At 39.8% G+C, this 16,793-nt stretch overlaps 2 protein-coding genes across 2 annotated transcripts in view; one reads left to right on the forward strand and one right to left on the reverse strand.

Annotated features, from left to right (window-relative positions):
* LOC125452498 (visinin-like protein 1) overlaps positions 1-8,578 on the forward strand; it is a 119,050-nt gene extending 110,472 nt beyond the window's left edge. The window contains exon 4 of the mRNA XM_048531011.2: positions 4,274-8,578. Within this exon, the coding sequence (XP_048386968.1) occupies positions 4,274-4,471 (198 nt within the window). The 3' untranslated portion in view covers positions 4,472-8,578. The remainder of the gene's footprint in view (positions 1-4,273) is intronic.
* A 1,693-nt stretch (positions 8,579-10,271) lies between these two features.
* The window catches only part of LOC125452656 (structural maintenance of chromosomes protein 6-like), a 104,559-nt gene continuing 98,037 nt past the window's right edge, over positions 10,272-16,793 (reverse strand). Inside the window, exon 27 of the mRNA XM_059645708.1 lies at positions 10,272-11,692. Coding sequence (XP_059501691.1) covers positions 11,581-11,692 — 112 coding nt within the window. The 3' untranslated portion in view covers positions 10,272-11,580. The remainder of the gene's footprint in view (positions 11,693-16,793) is intronic.

A 16,793-nucleotide genomic window follows, 5' to 3' on the forward strand; every position in this document is an offset into this window, starting at 1 on the left:
TTAATGATCCAGATGAAGGAACTGTGGGCATTCTGGCTAAGTTTGCAGATGATACAAAGATAGATAGAGGGACAGGTGGTATTAAGGATGTGGGGAGGCTGCAGAAGGATTTGGGCAGGTTAGGAAAGTAGACAAAGAAGTGGCAGATGGAGAACAACATGGGACAGTGTGAGGTCATGCACTTTGGTAAGAAGAATAGGGAGAAATAGGGAGAAAATTCAGAAGCCTGAAGTGCAAAGAGACTTGGGAGTTCTAGTCCAGGATCCTCTTAAGCTAAACTTGCAGGTTAAGTCAGTAGTTGGGAAGGCAAGTGCAACTTTGGCATTATTTTGAGAGGATTTGAATTTAAAAGCAGGGATGTACTTCTGCAGCTTTATAAGGCTCTGGTCAAGCGACATTTTGAGTGTTGTGCACAGTTTTGGGCCCCATATCTCAGGAAAGATATATTGGCCCTGGAACAGGGTCAGTGGAGATTCACAAGAATGGTCCCAGGAATGAAAAGCTTAACAAATGAGGAATGTTTGTGGACTCTAGATCTATACTCGATGGAGTTTAGAAGGATTGGGAGGATCTAGTTGAAACTTACAGTATACTGAATGGCCTAGACAGAGTGGATGTTGGGAAGATGTTTCCATTGGTTCGAGAGACTAGAACCTAGGGGCACAGTCTTAGAGTAAAGGGAAGGCCTTTTAGATCAGAGATAAGGAGAAACTTCTTCAGCCAGAGAGTGGTGAATCTATGGAATTCACTGCCACTGAACGATATGGATGCCAGGTCATTGAGTACATTTAGGACTGAGATAGGTTCTTGATTGTCAAGGGGATCAAGGGTTACAGGGAGAAAGTGGAAGAATTGGATTGAAGAACTTATCAGCCATGATTGAATGGCGGAGCAGACTCGATGGGTGGAATAGCCTAATTTCTGCTCCTATGTCTTTTGGTCTTACTCACCAAATCAGATTTCTCTCTCTCTCTCTCACTCTCACTCACCAAATCGGATTTCTCTCTCTCTCTCACCAAATCGGATTTCTCTCTCTCTCTCTCTCTCTCTCAATTCTTAACAACAACTCTCAACAACAAAAATAAGGACTTTAGATTCTGTCTCCCTCCCGGTACTACTCAATCAGTGTCTAAAGTTGGTTTCTAAGCAGCCAATCCTCTTCCCCTTTGTCACTTTTTAGCCCCTGATATCATCTCAGGAGCTTTGCCCCTGGATTTAGGTTGGCTCCATTCTGATCCCACTGCTGCTCCAGGGAACTGAACATTTGAAACAGAAAAGTTAATTTTTTTCCCAATTGGGTACAATGTTTAGTGTTCAGAAAAAAACATTTATTTTAAAATAAGGAAAAAGACAGTAGTGATCCATTTGATATTGATTATTTCATCAATCTTGTGAAAAATTGAAGAAATGACCTTTCAAACCCTGACAGTGCGCCAATATCGATATCTCTGTATTTCCACTAGTTTGTAAATACTGAATTATTATTGGTATGTTTTGGCTGTGTGCTTTGTACAGGGATCCTTGCACACATAGGAAATCCATTTGGGCATTTTAGACTATTTGCTGGTCATATGGTTAAAGGAATCGTGGAGAGTTTGGCCCAAATTCATGTAGATCTTACAGTGGATGTAGATTCTTAATGTACTCCCTGCTCCCCACTTCAACATATAATCCAAGAGCTCCATAGTCATCAAATGATCCCCTTGTAGAATCAGGAGCATGGGTCAAAGAAGCTGCCATTAATGTCAATGCAACTCATTCATTATTTACACGTTAACAGGACAATCTTCCAGCCAGTGTACCTTCTTATTGTATGCTGTGACTAATTAGGATTGTGAACCAGATAGATCATGATCTTTCATCTGTTGTTGCCCATGTTCCTATGATAGATCATTTCAGTTGTTTACGATGAAGAAAGGGTTAAAGTTGGAAATTGCATTAAGCTCCACCCAATCTTATGATGTAATTCTGGCTTGGATGCGGATACAGTAATGCAGAACATCTTAGGATCTCATGGAATATAGACCTAGTCCTATAGATCTCATTATCTTGGTAACAATGTCTCATAATCTCATGAATTTGTACTTGATTGTCATCATGACATCAGCTAATGGTTGATTGCCCCACCATTGTAAACGCATTAGGTTGCGAGGCCTGATCAAAGTAAAGAGGATTGGTGGCAGAAGTCTTCTACCCACAAACACTTCACTTATTGGCTCACAGAGCTTGTACTGCGTCTCCACATTGGGGTTACTGTTATCTGACTGGGGTGTTTTGTAAGCAGTGCATAAAATGGGAATAAAGTCATCGATAACCATAAGACCATAAGACATAGGAGTGGAAGTAAGGCCATCGTCGTTGAGATTTCAAATATTTGATAAATATAGTAATGCATATATGTGTACATAATATAAATATGGTCTTTTCTGCAGCATGAGAACAGTTCAGGTAATAGAAGAATATGAGTAGATTACTTACTCCATTGACTTCAAAACCTTCACAATTAGCATCATTAGAGCAATAAGTATTCCAGATCTCTCGGTCTCAGAAATTGGACACACCTCTGTCACACTTCCACCCCCACCTCCAAAGCGATACATCAGTACCCCTGAGAAGTCCCACTTCATCAAGTCTGTGGGAATTCGATGGGAAGTTTAAACTTATGAGCAATTTCCCAGCTCCCTGGAACCATGTGTGAATTTCTTCAACTCTGACTTAGAATCAGAGACCAAGGACAGGTATGCCTAAATCTAAACAAATTAAAACTCTGTTTAACCCCTGTCCCCCAACATCTTCTCTCTGCCCCACCCCACCTTTTAATCTGGCCTGTGCCACCCACCCAAACATCTGACATGTACCTTACCATCTAATTCCTCCCCTGATCCTCAAATAGCGCTCTGACCCCTTCTGATGTTCTGCCCATGGTGATCGGCATTGGCACACTGATCACAGCATTGACCTCCAGTTCCATTTGTCACTGCCGTGTATGGACCTCAGAGGCCTTTGTAGGCAGAAAGAAATTTAGAGGGAATGCTGCCCACCATTCCAAATCCTTAACCCAATTTCATCTTGCTACCTAAACGCCAGCCTACCCAGCTGCCAGTCTACCACACAACCACCCTATACAGATCTACCCAACCACACTGCTGCTAATCATTACCACCTTCTTGGCTGGCACTTTCCCAGCTACCTCACTCACGCTCATTCATTAATACACCACAAATGTTTAAATCCCCCAAAGAATTACAGTTTGCTTGTGAATGAAGACTTCCAGAATACAGCACTTAGTGTCATGAAAAAAGAGGTTGGTTTAGCCTCCCATGACAACCCTGCAGTATGAAGAAGCACACCAACAGAACACCATTCTGTGCCTTTTAAAGAGTCCACGTTTGGAAGTCCCCTCTAGAATGCTAAGCCCGGCCATAGGTTAGAAACCTGGGCACAGGATCAGCGTTCAGCAACTCCTCTAAGATCTAGGCTCCTGTTTCTCCTTGTTGTTCACTCAGTATTATACATAGTCCATTGTAGACAAATGAGAATGTGATTTTTGTCAATGGTAGTTGAAATTCACTTGCTAAGAAATGTAACAAAGTGATTCACCCTCTCTCTTCTCTCTTCACCCCCTTGGGAAAGTGATCAGCTTCAACTTAGCCGTTTCCCTTTCAAAAAGGGAACCGATGTGTGTGTGAAGGGAAAGCAGGTGTGAACTTAAATTCCACCAACGTGCATCACAGGAAATTAATGCCCCAAAATGCAAGCATGTAAAACAAAAGTGTGAAAATTTACAATAATCCCGTCCAATATCCTGTTGAAATTCATAAACATGTCAACTATTGCCATCAGATATTAAGTGTAATACATTAATAACCCCCTTCCAGCATGTGTTATTCTGTTCTTTAATTCACACAATGTCGCAAGTTTAAAAAGAGTGAAAGCCTGATTCATTGCACACATTTACAAAAAACTGTGAGCACAGAAACAGATTGCTCAACACAACAGTGCAGTGATGCTACTTATGCTGTTCATTAACCTCACTTCATCCTACCTGATCTGACCTATCTACATAACTTTGTTTCTGTCACCCTCCCTCATTTATCTCGCTTCTTCTTAAAAGCTATGCACTTCACTTTTGACTGTTACAGGTGTGTTCCATATACTTCAAGCAATGTTTCCATGTAGTTAGAACACAAAGTTCAAAACAGTGCACAATGTCTGTTTTGCTTTGATTTTCACTTTAAATTAAGTGACTTTTTTTTGTATATGTTCCATGAAGGCTATATATAAAATGGTGGGAACTGTCATAATGATGAAAATGAATGAAGATGGTTTGACGCCCGAGCAGCGTGTTGACAAGATTTTCAGTAAGATGGACAAGAACAATGATGACCAGATTACATTGGATGAATTCAAAGAAGCAGCAAAGAGCGATCCTTCAATTGTGTTACTCCTGCAATGTGACATTCAGAAATGAGCCGTCAATAATGCATATAATGGACTGCACAAAATTCAGATGTTTCATTCAGTTTGCAGCTACATCCACACACACACACACACACACACACACACACACACACACACACAGACACACACACAGACACACACACAAAAACAAAGTGCTTGGACTACCTTTAAATGGACTTGCTTCTTGTGTTGAAACACTTGTGTGCATGAGAATGTCATATGCAAAAAAAGGTTTAAATTAATATGAAAACTGCCAAAAGTGAAGTGTGCGCAATTTCATTACCATCTTAAATTCATTCCTTGGAGGCCTGTTTATCAGTATCGTGTCGCATTAAAATAAGCTATTATTGTTCATGTTCCACTGGAGCTTGCAATGTGTTTCACTTATTGGGAATGAAACTAAAATCCCATGTTTATAATAAACTATTTCTTTTTCCTCTAATCATTGTATCAGATCTGAAACATTAATTTTTGACAATATTGGCAATGGAATATATGATCAGAGAACAGTCTACATTACAAACTAACTTACTTCACAAAAATGAATGGTATTAGTGCCCAGTTAAGTTTTTCCCTCAATTCTTTGAACTTTGAAAAATCATTTAAAAAAAGGACTAAATACCTCAAACTGCAGCAATATTTAGCAGTAAATGGATTCAGCATCTATAATTAGCAAGTTACTCAAACATGGCGCTCAACAAATTCTTCAACAGACAAGAAGATTTTGTAGGAACAGCAGGCAATTAAGAATATCCATCGGTAAGTGTCTCTGGCCTCAGCTTGGCTTTTTCCTGCAATACCTAAAGTAGCAACTCCACTTTACAAATTGTCACCAGCTATGAAAAAATGTGATAGCGAATTTTTAAACAGTTTTTACAGCTTTTCCACTTGCACCTTATTGGCAATTGAGATTTATATTGATAGGAATCCAATAAACATTTGAATTGATGTCATTTAATGAATGTCATGTCAGGAGAGAAAAGAAAAATGTCAAACTGCATCAGTAAGTTTTAAGTCACAAAACATGCTATCCTTTTTAAAAGGGGAGAAATAGAAAATGCATAGGCCTTGTTTTCTATTTAATAAAATGTGGCATTTAAGAAATCTTGCTTGTGATTTAATGTCAATGCTAAAATAACTGTACCATAATTTGTAACTCAATTGAAAACAGCTGGAGTCATTCTTGACAGTACTGTTTCCCAGCATCCTCCCTTGCATTGCTAGGTTTAACAGGGAAGTACACGCTACACAGAGTGCCCCATACCGTACAAGAGAATGAACCAGCATTCAGTTTTTGTTCAGCCACCTGGTCACTGCGAGTTTTAGTCAGTTGAATGATTTCCATAGCCAAATGTGAAATCCTTCCATTGCTTGAGAAGTGTTCAAACAAGAGTTACTGAGCAAGGCATGAAGTTTCTAATATTTAAAATTTCCACATCACCAAATCTACCCTTACCTTGGCACATCTGCTGCTGAAACCCTCATTCATACCTTTGTTACTTACAGACTTAACCATTCCAACCCACACCTGGCTGACCTCCAGTACTTTGCCATTGGTAAACTTGAGCCGTATTCAGTTTAAATAAGGACATAAGTAACTTATGTCTCATTCACCAATCTCTCCTGTGTATACTGGCTTACTTTGGGGCCCAGTTGAGCAACATCTCGATTTAAAAATTCTAATCCTGTCATATTTTCTATGTTCGTAACTGTTCCCAAATCTCAGATCTCCTCCAGCCCCAAAACTCGCCAATATATTTGTGTTTCAATTCTGGCCTTTTTCTGCATCCCAATTTCAATTCCTCTATCAAGCCTTGAAGTCTGGAAGACTTTGCCTAAGACACAATCACATTCTGTGAAAACCTACCTGTTTATCCACGCTTTTAGCCATCTTTCCTAATATCTTCTTCCATGGCTCACTGTAACTCCTCTCTAAAGCACTCTGGGACGTGCTATTACATTAACAACATGTTATAAATTGGGGACTGAAGTTCTGCTCCACTGACATAAATATTTTCTGGTGGCAGGACTTTATGCTACAAAGTACAGTTTATGTACTTTCAGAGGTTTCTTGGAGCTGTACTGGAGAAGCAAGATACTCATAGTCATATGCCAATGAGCATCAATAAAGAGCTGGATAATTTTTAAATGGAGGCGTGCTTCCCAGTTGATTCCAATGGTTTGAGCTGGGAATTCACAGTGATGGGACTACACCTTTAATAGAAGACACCCTGGACTGGGCAGCCATTGCAGTAGAGGCATGCAGAAAGTTCTTGCTAATGTTCTGTGTTCAACAGATGGAGTGACCCTCTGTTTTGTTGCATTTGTTGTTTCAACTGGTGTTTTAATCTAATTTTTTCTAAACTTTTTTTTGTCTCTTACTACTATCAATTGAAGGGAATTTTACCGCCATATTCAAAAGTCAAAACTGATGGCTAGTTCTTTTAAAATTTCTCTTGCCCTCAAAAACTAGAGGACAGCAGACATTTTCAGAGGATCAATTTGCTTTACATAAGAGAAATTGTCCAGACTCACCGACCACACAAGTACTCGAGTAGTGCAGCCTGAGCACCTTGAGAATTTCAATAAAGATGTGCATTTTCCCAGCGTCTTTGGCCAGGCAGGCACTTCTGCATCTTTAGAATTATGCTTTCAAAGTATTATCTGGTTGCATGGTCATTATTGGTGCTCATGCATAATGACCATCAGGTGCAGAGTTGTACCCCAATTTGCTTTCGGTAAATGATTGAGAGCTTTGCAGAAAAACAAGATACGTGACCTTGAAAAGTGAGAGTCTGGCAGTATTTTTGATTCTACTCTGTATCTACAAGTTACAGGTACGCATGAAATGCAACCAAAAGTGACCTATAAAGTTATGTAAGAGCTTTGTTGGATGAGGCATTTGTGTGAAAACCGTGAAGTGCTTTACAGCAAGGAATCTTTGGGATATGCACAACTTGTATAATCGGTGTTAAGTGTTTCTATCAGTTGTGTTTGTTGTATTCAACATGCTTACCACCCCATTAGTATGCTGCTATTCTCTGGAAGTGGCGCCTTTCAGCATGAAATTGGAGACCTTTCTTTGTGCAACTACACGCCTAGTTTAGACATCTGGTAAACGGAGGGATAAATGTCAAGTGCCCCAGTGTGTTCACAGAACCTTATTTGTAACAACAAACCTTTCTTATCTTCTATCCAATCCTTCTCCTTTCATCAGTTGGCAAGGCTTGAAAAATATTTGAACTTCGTCAAAATAACTAGTTGTCTCACTATCCAGGCATTCACTTCAAAAGCACACAACTTTTTAATAATGTGGAGTTGCCGATTGCATTGTCCCATTGGTTTAACTCCTGACAGAAAGCTAAGCTACCTTGACAGCAATGAATAGTTATTGAAATATACCAGTAAGAAATAAATTCAAAGCTGTTAGTTGGCTGCTGCATTGCATGTGTAGGTCCAGGAATGTAGCATAAAAAACTGAAACCCAATGAAGACAAGTTCCACATGCGATTCTTGGTTCCAGATTGCCCAAAAGCAATCATAAGTCAAGTTGCTAAAAGTATATTAGTATAAACATTATTGTATTTAGAACTATGGAGACATTTTTAGAATATACTTCCCTTTAATTAATTGGTAATCTGGAGCTCGAAATGAAAAACATGACGATGTTAAAAATAACAAGTCACTTTTAATCCAGTAGGAGCATATACCAGAAATGTGAGATATATCTGCACAAAATTTCAAAATGGACTCTTATCCAGTAAGACTGCAAACATTGCGTAATTGGAAAACCACCCTTTCAAGGGTTTGAACCTGTAAAATTACATTTTTTTTTACTTAACCAGACAGGTTATCGAAGCTAACAAAGATGATGAATAAAGCTTAACAAACCGTATCCTTTTATGTATGCAATGTAAACAAAATGTTGGTAAAAATGTTCGGTGCAGTACTTAAGTGTTTGTTATGGCTTTTATAAATGTCATGAATCAATACATAAATCATTAATATATCTTCTAAATGAAATTGTGCAGAAAACAAAACCCAGAACTGTTAAAATGAAATTGTGCTACTATGTGAAACAAATAAACAGTGGCATGGATATACTTTACCATGAAAACCGCATTTGTCATTTCTTCTGATTAATTTACATGGATTTAGTTGGTGTGAAAACCGAACCCTACAATGAAAAACATTGTGCCATGTACACAGCAATGGTGTCACACATTTCAAAGGTAATAGGTTTACCAGACATCACATTGTATCATGCATCTCTTGGAGGAAAGAAGATAAGTTCAAATTGCTAATATGTTAAATTACTATTTGTGTATCTATGTACAAATTAAAACTAAGCATCCTCCTTACAGGTAGCAAAAGGTAACAATCAGGAATAAGTAAGTTGCAGAACACCAGAATAAATTTCCTAATCTGTTATTCATGATCCAGCAAATACCATGAAACTGAGCGATCATAACACTTCAATAGCTCTTCCAGTTTATTCTGCCTACATTGAACTAGATTCGTCCTTTGGCAGCAAGATAGTGATGAAGAGTACACATACCCACTGATGTAACTGTTCCTTACTTTCTTGGGTAATGGATGTGCCTAATTAGCAATGTAAAATGCAGCAGACTAACTATGTTATTACCACCTATTATAGAACAGGAAAATCCAGGCAGTGACCATTGTCGCTTTTAAGACCAAGGATTTAAAAATATGCATTTCGGATGATTGTGGACGGAGAGGAGGCAACTGTTACATCTACAGTAATTTTGAAACTTACAGACCTGCCACTGCCTTTTCCTTGACAGTGACTTTGAATGGCAATGAGGGGTTTCGGTCTAGAACTATAGACACTCCTAATAAGTGATGGATAAGTGACCAGTGACCGTAGCAGTGGTAGAAGGGGTGAAAAACATAGGTTTTCCCACAAAATCTTGGCCCCTTAGCCACCATTCTCTCACTGAAGTAAAACCAGTCCTGTTATTTTCTTGGACAGTTGACTATACGCAAAACATGCATCAAACACGAAAGGTACTATTTGCAAAATACATTTTTTTAATGATTTTAATTTTTTTAAGGCCGTTTTCAGATTTGGGCAAGAGAAGAGTCCATTTCTAGCATACTGCAAACATTGTACGCATGCCTGAAGTCCTATAATGCCTAAGCATCAAAGTATAGTTGTAAACCTAGCCACTTTGACCACTCAGAATATGTCCATTTCTCATGGATACAATGTATTTGTGACCTTTAATTCTTCTGCTATTTCTCTCTCTCTGCACCTCAAGTCGGCACAGTACTCATCTGAAACACTTTATAATTGTTTTACTGCCGAATTGATTTTGTCGAATCAGCCACAATACTCCAGTCATGCCAGCAGGCTGCTTGGAAGGAGATTTTCACAGCAAAAGGAAATGAGATAGATATTAAGTAATTTGACTTACAATTATTTCCATGCATTCTGCATGTTACTGACACAAAGTCTATGCAAATAATGATAATTTACAGAGAAAGGGGATAATCTAGAAATGATTTATAATCACGAATTAAGCAAATTGTTACAGTTCATTTTTTCTTTCCTGAGAAAGACAAAAGAAACCATATTTGTTTTAAACCTGTAAACTATTTCTACCATCTCAGTTCAGAGGTCTGCTCTGGTTATCAATGAAACTCAAGATTTTGCCCAAAGCAACAGTACTTTATTATTTGATTTGATTTATTGTTGTTACATGAACCGAAACACAATGAAAAGTATTGTTTTGCATGCTCACTGCGTAAATCAAACTTTACATAAGTACATCAGGGTAGTAAAACAGAATGCAGAATATAATGCTACAGCAACTGAGTTCTGGCTAATACAATCAGCAAATTGTTCAGTAATATTCATGACTTTGAATACCTGCTTCATGCTTTCGTTGCTTAATTTCTCCAAAACAAGACAGGATTGGGTGGTCAATCTATACCACTTTCAGATAGTTGAACAGGCTGTCACCCTTCCTCATCTAGCTGCAGCAACAAAAATGCAATTTCAACTTGTACCATGCTGAAATAGATCCCTGCTTCCCACCTTGGCCTGTGTACAGTTTCTAACTGGCACATTTCCCTAATAGCACAATCCATGATGGGCTCATTTCTCCAATAGCAACAGTCCGTGCTTGGTTCCTCCCTAAAGCAGAAAGCTCCAAATAGAGATAGTAAGAACTGTCGATGCTGGAGCCAGAAATAACATTCTGTGGAGGTTCTGCAGGCCTGCTGTGCTCCTCAAGCTCTGAATAGAAACTGGCCAACTTCCTTCTAGTCCACTGTACTTGAAATGTTAGCTGTGCTTTCTCTCCAAAGATGCTGAGTTCCTCCAGCATTCTCTATGCTCCTTTCAGATTTCCAGCTTCTGCAGCTCTTTTTTCACTCCGTCTATTTGCTTTTGTGCAAACTGGGTTCCATTCTGGTGTATGCACAGATTTGTACCTAGTAGGGGCTTGGGTGGGGGAGTGGATCTTCCCCTCTCATGGTGTCGCCAAGCAACCATTTTCGCAAGTGTTAAGCAAAACAATGTAAAACTGTAAGAAAACTGAACATTTACATTCACATTGGACAAAACAATTACATTTGTCACAAAACCTTGACTCAAGATATATTTCTAACATAGGCCCAAAATAAGAGACACTGCATTAATGTTCACTGTTAACATATTTGCAAAAGTTAATCAACGTTGTGTACTTGGTGGTTATGGCTACACCAGTGGTTCACACTTAACTCACTTCTAAGCTCAGCACTGAGCAATTTTAGGTGAACTTTCCCCAGTACCTCTGAATTTAGCTGTGTTTGCCTTATAAATGTACCCTACTAATGCTACACCGCTTAGAACTTTGCATTAGCTCTACTAGCCGCCACTAAATCAGTCTGCAATGCCAGAAAATAGCGACTGTCAGCCTAGCTTTCCCTATATTAATAAAATGCATTAAAGAAGCTTTTTACGATTTTCAGAATGCAATAGCTTCCCACACTCTGGCAGTACAGGCTGTCATCCCCCATATATCCCTGCCACGCCACCAGAGGCCCAATGTCTGCTTGCCCCACTTAGAAAAAAATCAGAAGTGCACAATAATTAATGTCAATGTTCATTTAATTATCCGAATCTTCTGGTTCTTCCGGAGTAGCAAAAGATCGTGTTGTCTGTCCTCTTTCGGGATCTTGCAGATGTAAAATTCTGAGTTGGTTACCTTGAGGCAAGAAACTAAAACAAGAATTACTCCTCAAAATCAATGTTTTTTTTTAAATATCTGAGACAATGTCAGGATTCAAATAAACAGTCTCATTGATCTAATGCACAGTTTGGATGCTGTTATTTACCTAAACTGGGCTGTTGTCACCTGGCTTCACTCCACACTTCCAGAAGCACAACTAAGTTGAGTCTGAGCAACACAAATGATTAGATCACTTTATATTTTTGTATAAAACCATATATCAAATATAAAGTTGAAGCCGCTGCCTATTTAATTATGAATATCTAAGTCAGAATATTTTGTCCCGGTTTGCCATTTGCCATTCTGTATTACATTACAACAGTGAATGTAGTTTGAAAATTACCCAGACACTGTCCTGGGTACTTGTAGCATATGGGTCAGCAAGGGGCAAGTATTCCACAATTGTATTCAAGAGAACTTCCACCAGTAATATGTGTCCAGTCCAACAATAAAGGATGCATTCTTTGAAATGAGGTAGGGAACATTTGAGAGACAGTGATCATTCTGTTGTAAGGAATGGGATGTTTGTGAAGAAGGTCTGAGAGTGTTGCTAGGATTTATTGCCCACCCCAGAGGGCAGTTAAGTTTCAACCACATTGCTCTGGGCCTGCAATGACATGTAGGCCACACCAGTTAAGGATGGCAGTTATTGCCCTGAGGGGCATTAGTGAACCAAATAGGTTTTTTCCAAAATTGATAACAGTTTCATGGTCATTATTAGACTCTTCAGTCCAGATTTTTATTGAATGCAATTTCCACCGTCTGCTGTAGTGGGATTCAAACCTGGATCCCCAGATTAACAGTCCAGAGATTATATCACTAGGCCATCACCTCCCTTAACTGTTGACGGTAATATTTAGCTTGATTTCGCTATCACTAAGTTATTGAGACACAATTTCCCACACACAAAGCCATGTCAGACTAATCAGCCCTTGTCTTTCCAAATACACCTAAATCCTGACCTTCAGGATTCCCTGTAACAACTGGCCCACCACTGATGTCAGGCTCACTGATCCATAATTCCCTGGCTTTTCCTTGCCACCTTTTTTAAATAGTGGCACCACATTAGCCAACCTCCAGGCTTCCTGCACCTCACCTATGGCTATCGATGATACAAATGTCTCAGCAAGGGGCCTAGCGATCAGTTCCCTAGCTTCCCACAGTATTCTAGGGTACATGTTATCAGGTCCCAGGGATGTATCCACCTTTCTGTGCTTTAAGCTGTCCAGCACCTCCTTCTCTGTAATATGGACATTTTTCAAGATATTGCTATTTATTTTGTTTCCCCATGTTCTCTATCTTCCAAATCCATCTCCACAGTAAACACTGATACAAAATACTTGTTTAGTATCTCCCCCATCACCTGTGGTTACACACATAGGATGGCCTTGCTGACTTTTAAGGGGCCGTCTCTAGTTACTCAGTATTCATAGAACCCTTTTGAATTCTCCTTAACTCAATTTGCCAAAGTTATCTCATGTCGCCTTTTTGCCCTCCTGATTTCACCCTTAAGTATACTCCTACTGCCTTTGTGCTCTTCTAGGGATTAGCAATGTCAATTATTAGGGAACAGAGGTTTAAGATAAAAGTGGAGGTGGGGTAAGTTTAAACGAGATGTGAGAAGCACAGACTGAAATGTCCGGAATCTGCTGCCAGAGGAGGCTGTAGAAGTAGATACAATAGCAGCCTTTAAGAAGCATCTTGACAGGCATGTGTAGGGAATAGAGGGATATGGACCATGTTGAGGCAAAAGACTTTTAGTTTATAAATGTGTCAAGTGTAGGCACTGGCTTGCTGGGCTGATAGTCTGTTCCTGAGTTGTACTGTTCTTTGTTCTTACAAAGAAGGAAAGTGTGCTTACAAGTGTCAGGTAAAAATCAAAATTGAGAAGGAGGACCAATATCAGTGGTTCAGCAGGGAGCTGAAAAGATAAATAATAGAAGCAAAGAGGAGTTATGAGAAAAGACAGGCAGTCAACATAAAGAGGTGGTTCCAAAATATTCTATGGCATTATAAATAGTAAGAGGGTGGTAAGAGGAAAAGTGTAGGTCCGAATAGGGACCAAAACAGAGATTTACACTTGTGAATGTAAGTACGGCTGAGGCATTAAATCAATGTCTTGCACCTGTCTTCACCAAAAATAGAAATGCTACTCGGACCACGGTGACAGAGGAGGAACTCAGTGACTAAAACAGTTCAAGTTGATAAGGTAGAAGTGTTGGATCGAGTGTTAATATATTTGATAAGGCACCAGGATAGCTTGAGATAATTTAAAAGATATTAAGTGAGAACACTGTCCAGAATCTCACAGTCTTCCTTAGATTTGCGGATGTGCCAGAAGACTGTAAAATTTCTTAAAAATTATGACCTTGATCAAGTAAGGTTGTGAGGGCAATCCCAGCAATTTAACTTCTGTGTTGGGGAAGCTTCTGGAGATAATTGGTCAGTAGTTATGGGGAAAAGTGTGTGTTAATTAAAAAGAGTCAGCATGGATTTCTAAATGTTTAACTGCTGGAGGTTTTGAAAAGGTAATAGAAAGTTTCAAAGAACAGAATGCTATTTATGTTGCATACATTGATTTTCAGGAAGTGTTTAGTACAGTGCCATTCCAGAGACTTGTGAGGAAAGCTACTGCTCATTAAATAAAAGGGAGTGGTAGCAACATGGTTCCAAGATTGACTGAGTGATGGGAAACAGACAGTAATGGTTAATAGATATTTTTCAGGCTGGAGATAGGTTTGTGATGGTGTTCCCCAGGTTCCCATGTTGGGACCCTTGCTTTTCCTGATATTAATGATCTTGATCTGAGTGCGCAGTGGGTAATTTTGAAGTTTGCAGTCAACGCAAAACGTGGAAGAATTGTAAACTGTGATGAGAATTTATAGAACTCTAGAAGTACATAGACAAATTAGTGGAGTAGACAGATAGGTCGCAGATGAGTTTCAATGCAGAGAAGTGTGAGGTGATGCTTTTTGGTAAGAGGGATTTGGAAGACAATATAAAATAGAGGGTACAATTCTAAGAGAGGACACAGGAGTAAGGGGAACCTGGGTGTATATGTGCATGTTTCATTGAAAGTGGCAGGAGATGTAGACAGTGTAGTAAGTAAAGTATATAATTCCATCAGGTTTATTCACAGGGGCATACAATACAAAAACAAGGAGAAGATGTTGAACATGTTAGTCTTCAGCTGGATTATTCTGTACAGTTCTGGGCACCACATATTGGAAAAATATTCCAGAAACAAGGAACTTCATTTATGAATCACAGAATCCCTATGGCGTAGATAGAGGCTATTCGGTCCATCGACTCCATACCAACACCCAAAGAGCATCTCACCCAGAGCCACAAAGCGCAATTCCGACAACCCCACATTTAGAGCTAAAGCACCAATCTGCACACCTTTGGACTGTCGAAGGAAACTGGAGCACCTGGCAGAAACCCAGGCAGACACGTGCAAACTCCACATAGACAGTCGACTGGAGTTAGAGTTGAACCTGGGTCTTTGGCGCTGTGAGGCGGCTTTTTCTACCAATCTGCCACTATGTTGCCCATGAGAATATATTGAAGAAATTGGAACTGTTCTTCTTGGAGAGGGAAAGGCTAAAAGGAGACCTGATGGAAATTTTCAAAATCATGAGTGGCCTGAATAAAGTAGGTCAGGAGAAGTTGTTTCCCCTCATGAAAGGAGCAAGTATAAGAAGGCACAGACTTAAAGTGATCTGTAGAAAAGCCAAGGGTGAAGTGACGAAAATCTTTTTCACTCAGCAAGTAATTAGATACGGGAATCACAGCCTGGAAGTATGGTGCAAACAGATTCAATGGAGGCATTCAAGTGGGAATTGGATGATTATTTGGATAAAAATAATGCACAAGCATCTGGGGAAATAGAAGCAGCTTGGCACTAAATAATAGAACATAGAACATAGAACATAGAACAGTACAGCACAGAACAGGCCCTTCAGCCCACAATGTTGTGCCGACCATTGATCCTCATGTATGCACCCTCAAATTTCTGTGACCATATACATGTCCAGCAGTCTCTTAAATGACCCCAATGACCTTGCTTCCACAACTGCTGCTGGCAACGCATTCCATGCTCCCACAACTCTCTGCGTAAAGAACCTGCCTCTGACATCCCCTCTATACTTTCCTCCAAACAGCTTAAAACTATGACCCCTCGTGCTAGCCATTTCTGCCCTGGGAAATAGTCTCTGGCTATCAACTCTATCTATGCCTCTCATTATCTTGGATACCTCAATTAGGTCCCCTCTCCTCCTCCTTTTCTCCAATGAAAAGAGACCGAGCTCAGTCAACCTCTCTTCATAAGATAAGCCCTCCAGTCCAGGCAGCATCCTGGTAAACCTCCTCTGAACCCTCTCCAAAGCATCCACATCTTTCCTATAATAGGGCGCCCAGAACTGGACGCAGTATTCCAAGTGCGGTCTAACCAAAGTTTTATAGAGCTGCAACAAGATGTCACGACTCTTAAACTCAATCCCCCTGTTAATGAAAGCCAAAACACCATATGCTTTCTTAACAACCCTGTCCACTTGGGTGGCCATTTTAAGGGATCTATGTATCTGCACACCAAGATCCCTCTGTTCCTCCACGCTGCCAAGAATCCTATCCTTAATCCTGTACTCAGCTTTCAAATTCGACCTTCCAAAATGCATCACCTCGCATTTATCCAGGTTGAACTCCATCTGCCACCTCTCAGCCCATCTCTGCATCCTGTCAATGTCCCGCTGCAGCCTACAACAGCCCTCTACACTGTCAACGACACCTCCGACCTTAGTGTCGTCTGCAAATAATGATGCTCAATTAATGAGCTGGTGTAGACACGATGGGCCAAATGGCCCCTTCTGGTGTCAGAAAACTTTGGTAAATCTCCATAATACATGCACTTTCTTTCTGAAAACGTGTTGTTCATTTCCCACACTTATATCCTCTGTTGATTTATAGCCTGAGCTTCCCCTTGATAGAAGGTAGATTGAACCTTTTGAAGATGATGAGAATTACATGATAGGAAGTGTCACATTGACCTAGATATTGGGTGAGGAAAAGCAAAGTTGAGTGAACTTCATAGAG

Source organism: Stegostoma tigrinum, chromosome 4 (genome assembly GCF_030684315.1).
Source record: "Stegostoma tigrinum isolate sSteTig4 chromosome 4, sSteTig4.hap1, whole genome shotgun sequence".
Lineage (NCBI taxonomy): Eukaryota > Metazoa > Chordata > Chondrichthyes > Orectolobiformes > Stegostomatidae > Stegostoma > Stegostoma tigrinum.